Source organism: Populus euphratica, unplaced genomic scaffold (genome assembly GCF_000495115.2).
Source record: "Populus euphratica unplaced genomic scaffold, PopEup_1.0 scaffold46.1, whole genome shotgun sequence".
In the NCBI taxonomy this organism is placed as follows: Eukaryota; Viridiplantae; Streptophyta; class Magnoliopsida; order Malpighiales; family Salicaceae; genus Populus; species Populus euphratica.
The window spans coordinates 883681-891435 of record NW_011499852.1 but is presented as its reverse complement, the minus strand read 5'-3'; the positions used below and the strand labels follow the sequence as shown (position 1 = coordinate 891435).

The following is a 7755-nucleotide window of genomic DNA, read 5'->3' as shown; positions in this document are numbered from 1 at the left end:
CTTCATTATTATTTTTAATTTGCTTTTTATGATATTATCATGGTCTCATGACTCGGGTCGTGAGTTTTGTGGGTTAGCTAGGTTTTCTCAATTTTAGCATTCAATATAAGTTGATTGAAAATTGAACTTTATAACTTTTTATTATTATTTTCTTTCTATGGAGTTATTCTAGTCTCTTAACTTAGGTTAAACAAATTAACTCGGGTTCATTTGGGTTAATTTTTTTATTTCTTTTTCAATTTAGCCCTTCAATATTGGGTTGATTGAGAATTAGGTTTTATACTTCTTTTTATTTGATTTCTATGATGTCATCACGGTCTAAAGGTGTTCATGGTTCGGTTCGGTTCGGTTTAGACCCAAAAAACCAACCAAACCAAATTATAGTATTCTTGTTAAAAATTAACCAAACCGAACCAGAAACTGGTTCAAATTGAACCGGTCTGGTTAAGTTAAATTCAGTTTTTTAAGAAAAAACAAAATCCGGTTTAGAAGTTGTTTTTTTTTTGTTTTTTTTAATTGTACCAGTCCTTATGATTCTACGAAGATTACTGCAATTGTTTGCAAATGGGAATTAATAGTCAATATAAATGATCAGGGTGTTGGATGAAGAAAAGGGATACACAAAGCTTGAATGAATTTCAAGAGGAATATCATAAAAATAAAATGAGTTATAAAAGTAAAGTTTTGCGTTCCAACATGTAGTACCTTTATTCCAGAAGAAAATTAGCAATGAATTTCAGAATCATCCTACAAGAAAAGAAATTTTTTAGGCAAACAGAAACTAGTTAGCTAATATTCAAGAATTTTGGACAATTTAAAAAAGAAAAGAAAAACAAAGAAAAATATTTTTCATGACAACTAGCACAGGAGTGAATGGTAAAGAGGAAGTAAAGGACGAAGTACCTGGAATATATCCTAACCTCCAATAGAGGCAGCAGAATTCCAGCCTCCATTACTAGCATTTGAGAAAATCCACTAGTTCTTTCTAGTGGAAGCAGCTTGGCCAACAATTCTGAATTAGACCATGACAACAACATTAACCCTATTAAAGTTTCTTTTAAAGCTTGGAATAGAAATCATTGTAAAAATGGTCGAAAGGTTGTCTTCTGGAAATTTACAAAGAATAATTGAGGAAAAATCATTATATATCTGAAACAGAATATCACATAAAGCTCACCCTTCACCTAGCATGTGGGCCTCTGAAAACATATTATTAACGACAACTCTCATTTCCTCTTTATAGTACGCATCTTTCATAGTCAACAACCTAGTCACATCTCAAAGAGACAAATGAAGGGGGCAAGAGGTGTGGGTTGCTTACTTATTAATCGGTTAGAAAAGAGACAGATGAAGGGGACAAGAGGCAGAGGATGAAAATTGAAGGGGAAAGGAAGAAGAATTGGTCTGGTGTATACGACAGCTTCAGGAGTAAATTATAATATCATTTAGGTTTAGGTTTACTGTACTATTTATACTAGGTCGTTTTTTTTGCAGGAGTAAATTATAATGTCATTTAGGTTTAGGTTTAGGTTTACTGTACTATTTATACTAGGTCGTTTTTAACTTTATTTTATGGGTGGACTGGTGCGGTTCACTGGTTTCAGTGGCAAAACCAAAACTAAACTGAACCAGAAAGATTTCTGATTTTAGTAATCGGTTTAATCGGTTTTTTATCTCGATTTGGTTTTTTCGGTTAATTTTTCATCGGTTTTCTTGGTTTTTTTGGTTACTCGGTTTTTTTTTACACCCCTACGGTCTTATGACTCACGTGAGTTAATCCGGCTGACTTAGTTTTTTTTTTCTTTTTTTTTAGTTGATATTTTTTTCAATTTTATCCTTTAATATTGAGTTGATTGTGAATTAGACTTTATAAATTTTTTTTATTTATGTTCTATAAGGCTATCTCGGTCTCATAACCTAAGTCACAGGTTTAGCAGGTTGATTCGAGTGGTTTCTTGTGTCCTCTTTTTAATCAATTTAAAAAAAAAATTGTTCTTCAACATTAGGTTAAATGATTATTGAGTTTCATAATTTCTTTTGATTTTCTTTCTATAGGATTATCATGATCTCATGACCTAGGTTTGACAGGTTAACCAGGGTTAACTCAACTTCTTTTTAGTTGAATTTTGTTTTTAATTTCATTATTCAATATTGGGTTGATTGAAAATTAGATTTAATTAAAAAAATACTTCTTTTCTATAGAATTATCAGGGTTTTAGGAACTAAGTAGCGGATTTTATAAGTCAATCCAAGTTAATTTGAATCGATCTAAAATGTTGTTGTTTTAATATTTTTTTAAAAAATATCTTAATTTTTTTAGTTAAACTATATTTTTCTTAGTTGTCGGTTTAGTTGTGGACCTACCAAGTTGACTAAGTCATATCAGGTCAATCTTTATATAATTTAAATTTACTATTCTACTAAAAAATACATTAAAAACACTAGAGTTTTTTTTAGTCCAAAAAAATGTAATTCAACCCGTAACACAACGCAGTAAATGATATAGGGATTATACTATATATATGTAAACACCATACCAATATTTGTCATATTAGTCCAAAACCTATATACTCATTCTTAAATAAGTTTAAGTGTTTCAAAATCGTAAGGTTCAATTTTTATTAAATTAATATTGTTTTAGTGCATAAATATATAGATTATACTGAAAAAACTAATTTTCATTAACTTTTATGTCAGATTTTCTTTAAATTAGTGCCACTTTGGTGAGTAAAATATGTACATTGGACATAAACTCTTAAAAGAAATTGATAAAAGGACATGATTGAGAAATGTAGGAAACATTTGGGACCTCATTGATAAAATTTATAAGTTTAGGATCAAAATCGAGAACGAATATACAGGTTTGAATGTAAATTGAGATTTTCCCTATAGAAAATTAGTTCTCTAATTTAGTTATATTGAAATGCGAAAGAAGAAGAAGAAGCAATATAGCTAACTTATGGTAAACAATATATATTTCTAGCATTCTAACATTTTCTTTAGGGAAAATCTCCTATGAAACTAAATTGACCCGTTCCTTACAAGATTGTGTTGAAGTATGTAACCGTTCTGTAGTTTTTCCATGTTGTGCGGGTCGGTTAGTACTTGTGTTCGCATATGGCTAATTAAGGTAATAAAAATGTGGTGGAATTTCTAGTTTAATTAAATATTATAGTGCTGGACCATTTGAAATTGAAAGAATGATGAGAAGAAAAAAATGTGAAGGGCAACAAGACTATAATATGGAACCTTTTTCTAGCGAAAGCTTTCATTATATAGAAGCATAAAAGGCTAGAAAATTCCAAACCTACTACGCAACACATCATAGGAGGAATCAAACAGTCCAATAAATTTATAAAGTTGATGTGTTTTGCACATAGATTCAATTGTCGTTTCATAACCACTTTATTCTGTTCTTTTTCTTCGCCTTCTATTTATTTAGCCTCAATCCTACCTTCCTCCTTGTACCAAAACTTCTCTGATTCCAGCTCTTCAATTCATCTCCACGCTCAAAAAAGATGATCACAGCTGATCAACATATTGCAACCCCTCCTAATTTCGTTGTTAGCTGTTTCTGTTTCCTGCTTCTCCTTGGTTGTTTTTGTTCTTCTCAGAAGACTTGTCCCAACTGTGGTTCAATGCAAGTTCCATATCCTTTGAGCACAAAGTCAACCTGTGGTGATCCAAACTATCATCTTCGCTGCGATTCCCATTCTCAGAAACTTTATTTTGATGCCATGAATGGAAGTTCTTACCTTGTACTGAGGATCATGGCCTCATTCCAGCGCATGGTGGTGCAACCATCACCATGGGTGTCGGCGTCTAGCGCATGTGTTACTCAAGACATGGTGGTGAGCGAGGGCCTGCGATTAAACCAGACACTCCCTTTTAATCTCACTTTCTCTAACACTATCTTTCTTTACAACTGTTCACCTCGGCTCTTACTCACTCCTCTCAATTGCACTCCTTCTAGTCTCTGTCATCGCTACTTGGAGAGCTCAGGACACGTTGACAAAAACCGAGCGCTTAAGTGTGCCGGAAGTCCTGATCTCAGACCCTGCTGCACCTTTGTTGCAGGCGGAATGCCCTCAGCATACAGGATTCGGCTTCACAATTCAGGTTGTAAAGCCTTTAGAAGCATCCTAAGTTTGGATCCTGAAAAGCCTGCTAGTCAATGGGAAGAGGGAGTAGAAATTCAATGGGCTTCTCCGCCAGAACCTATCTGTAACTCCAAGCTTGATTGTTCTGGACCCTCAAAGTGTTTACCTGCTGGAAGGAGTGGCCTCTCTCGCTGCCTTTGTAACAGGGGCTATTACTGGGACCATGTTCGTGGAACTTGCTTCAGAAACAAGCATAAATCGAAAGCTGCAGGCCTCCTGGGTTTAGAGGTTTCAATAGGGGTAATCTGCTTTATCTCTTTTGGAACAATAATAGTTTTAATTACTGTACGCAAGTCCTCAAAACGTTTTAATCAAGCAAAGTTAGACAAGGCAAGAGAAGACATGTTAAAATCAAGTGATAGTGGGAAAAATGCTAGGATGTTCCAGTTGAAAGACGTGAAGAAAGCAACAAATGGTTTCTCGCAAGATAGGATTTTGGGGAGTGGTGGATTTGGACAGGTCTATAAAGGTGAGCTTCAAGATGGAACTGTGGTGGCTGTTAAGTCAGCTAAAGTCGGAAACCTCAAAAGCACCCAACAAATACTCAATGAAGTTGGAATACTTTCACAAGTCAATCACAAGAACTTGGTTAGACTCTTGGGTTGCTGTGTGGAAGGTGAGCAACCTTTGATGATCTATGAATACATTTCTAAGGGGACTCTCTATGATCATTTACATGGAAATTGCTCCAGTACCTTTCTGGGTTGGAGAGAGAGGTTGAGAATTGCTTGGCAAACTGCTGAAGCGTTGGCCTATTTGCATTCCGGGACCTACACTCCCATCTATCACAGAGATGTCAAGTCAACAAATATACTACTAGATGACGAATTCAACGCTAAAGTCTCAGATTTTGGGCTCTCTAGACTGGCTCGTCCAGGGCTGAGCCATGTTTCGACTTGTGCTCAAGGAACATTAGGTTACTTGGATCCTGAGTACTATCGAAACTACCAGTTAACTGACAAAAGTGATGTTTATAGTTATGGGGTTGTGCTGTTAGAGCTTCTCACTTCTCAAAAGCCCATCGACTTCTCACGAGATCAAGATGATGTAAACCTAGCTCTCTATGTGAGCCAAGCAGCCAAAAATGGTGCAGTCATGGAGGTTGTCGATCAACGGCTAATTGGCACGGAGCCATCAAGTAATGTACTGAACAGTGTACAACTCTTCTCAGAGCTCGCCTTTGACTGTCTAAGGGAGAAGAAAGCAGACAGGCCTAGCATGAGAGAGGTTGTTCAAAAACTTGAACGCATGGTAAAAATAGAGCTAGAGGAAATTGGTCAAGGTTCTGAATTATGAGGATTGAATTGGGATTAATGCATGCCTTTCAGGGTAATTGACTATGAGAATATGCTGCTATTGTTGCATATATTGGTCTTTGAATATTCTATATAGTAAAGAAAAAGGTGTGGATATGATCAGGAGGTGGTCGAAATGATGGTAAGAGAATGACACCAATCAAATTGATTCCAAGGATGAATCTGAGCGGGTGGAAAGACATGAAGGGAAATAAAATACACTGAGGGATCGGATGCTTGCTTTGTGTAAAAAGCATGAAATGATCCAGAAGACAAGGTCTTCCAGATATGTGCAAGCTAATTGGAATCTGTAGGAATTTAGCAGCTAGGAGAAAAAAGCAGCCATCTCCTTTTCAAATGGGAAATCATTACTTGCAATAAAACTTCACTAGTTAGTAACTCCTGAATGCAGATCAGCATCCAGGTGCATCTATAGACCTTTTGTTTTCCTTTTTCTTCAGTTTACCCTTTCGATTTTATGTGGAGTCAAGTTCCTGAGATCTCATATATGTAATATAAAGCACATGATAAGAGGGGATATGATTATTATTTTTTTCAAAAAAAAAAAAACCTAACTAACTAATTAGATTATGGTATAATTTAATGACTAAGCAAAGTGGTAATTGCTTGATATGTCCATAGATTTTGGTTCTCAAAACTCAAGAATTGATTTTTATTTTTATTTTTTTTTTGCTTTTTTTAGGTTAAACTGGTTAATTATACGTGTGCATGCTCCCATTAACATCCACATTCATGTAGTCTTAGGGAATTCCAATTGGCATTAGGACCACACCATGGTTAAAGAGTAAAAGACAGTAGGTGGTATATAATCAGTCATCCTCAAAAAAGGAGAAAAAGAAAAGGGATTGGGTATTAGTCAAAAGCTAAGTTGTTTTTTACATACTTGGTGCAAATAATTATACATCCTGCCATTTTCTAAATGGAACACCATCTTTTCTGAAGTGCAGGGAGTGATTAGTGGATTGATAATAATAGAACAAAAAATAAATATATAAAGAAGTTCTCACTAACAAAACTAATTTTGGTGATTATTAAAAAAGAATTATGAAATAATCCGAGTTTTAATTTTACCTTCTTTTATTTTTCTAAAGCCGGTTTATTTTCAATTCTGAATTCACTTATCAAACTGAGAAGGGTTTTAAAACAATAATATGTATGAAGGTAAAATAAATAACTGTGAATTATCAGAAAAAAAGGAAACAGTGCCCTTGGAAAACTCAAAAAATATGGTAAAAAATGGCAGATAGAAGGGAGGATGAACAAGTATTGCCAAAGCCAAGCAATGAAAAGCAACAATGGTTACATAATTACTTAAGCATGATGCAAGCATAGATCATGTAATTAATAGCTAAGCACACTTTCTTTGATATACAATGGAGAATCGTTGCACTAAGTGAATTCTTTCTCGAGTGTTTAGCAGCAGGATATTGAGAACGAAGGATGTTTGTTCCCTTAGTGGGGAGGGCCTCTGAGTTTTTAATTTTTCTTCTCTTCTTGCGCCTCTACCACCTTTCATTTTCGTCTTTAGACCTCAGTGCGTTCTCATTTTCAAAAAAAAAACAAGAAGAAGAAGAAGAAGAAGCCTCGGCATGGATTCCTTATTCACCACCCAAGGGCTCTGTAGCTGTGATGGGGAAATTCTGACATGATATCCAGCAATTCTTAACTGCTACTCCCGCATACAGACGCTTCAAATAAATATGAAGATCAAACATTTTCGCTTCAGAGAAACAAAGATCTGTGACCTAATGCAAAGGATTTCTAGGACCTATAAAGCAAATAACTGGCTATGATTAGTAATGAAATGATAGAGGAGTTACCGTAAATGAACAGTTAAAAACACCAATATTTTAGTTTCTTCTATAATTATAATTTATACGGTGAAGATTCTGCGAGTAAAATGTGAAGGGATTAAGTTTTAAAAAAAACTTTAATTTGAGATAATTATTATCCTTTAATAATTCATGCAAGTTTTGATCGCCATTAACCTTGCTAAATATAATTAACCTGTTAATTATAAGGGTAACTTTCACCACCTTTGCTTGCATTTAACAAACAAAAAAATTGTAGGGCGGGAAAGTTTCAAGAGCGTAATGTCTAAGTACCTCAAAAATCATTAACCTCGCGGAGGAAGGGTACGTAAACAAAATTGATTTCTGTGTTTTTTATTTTTTTAATCTGATACTAAAATATTTCTTTTTCTCTCTCTCTCGCTTCTCATTTCTAACCTTGTATAAATGTAAATTATATATATATATATATATATATATATATATATA

The 7755-nt window shown here is 34.4% G+C and overlaps 1 protein-coding gene across 1 annotated transcript; it reads left to right on the top strand.

The window, feature by feature from the left end:
* The first annotated feature begins 3390 nt into the window (after window positions 1-3390).
* On the top strand, window positions 3391-5851 carry LOC105121765 (wall-associated receptor kinase-like 20). Its single transcript, XM_011020549.1, has one exon. It carries the CDS (start codon window positions 3519-3521, stop codon window positions 5454-5456), a length of 1938 nt encoding a protein of 645 aa, XP_011018851.1. The 5' UTR covers window positions 3391-3518; the 3' UTR covers window positions 5457-5851.
* The last annotated feature ends 1904 nt before the right edge of the window (window positions 5852-7755 follow it).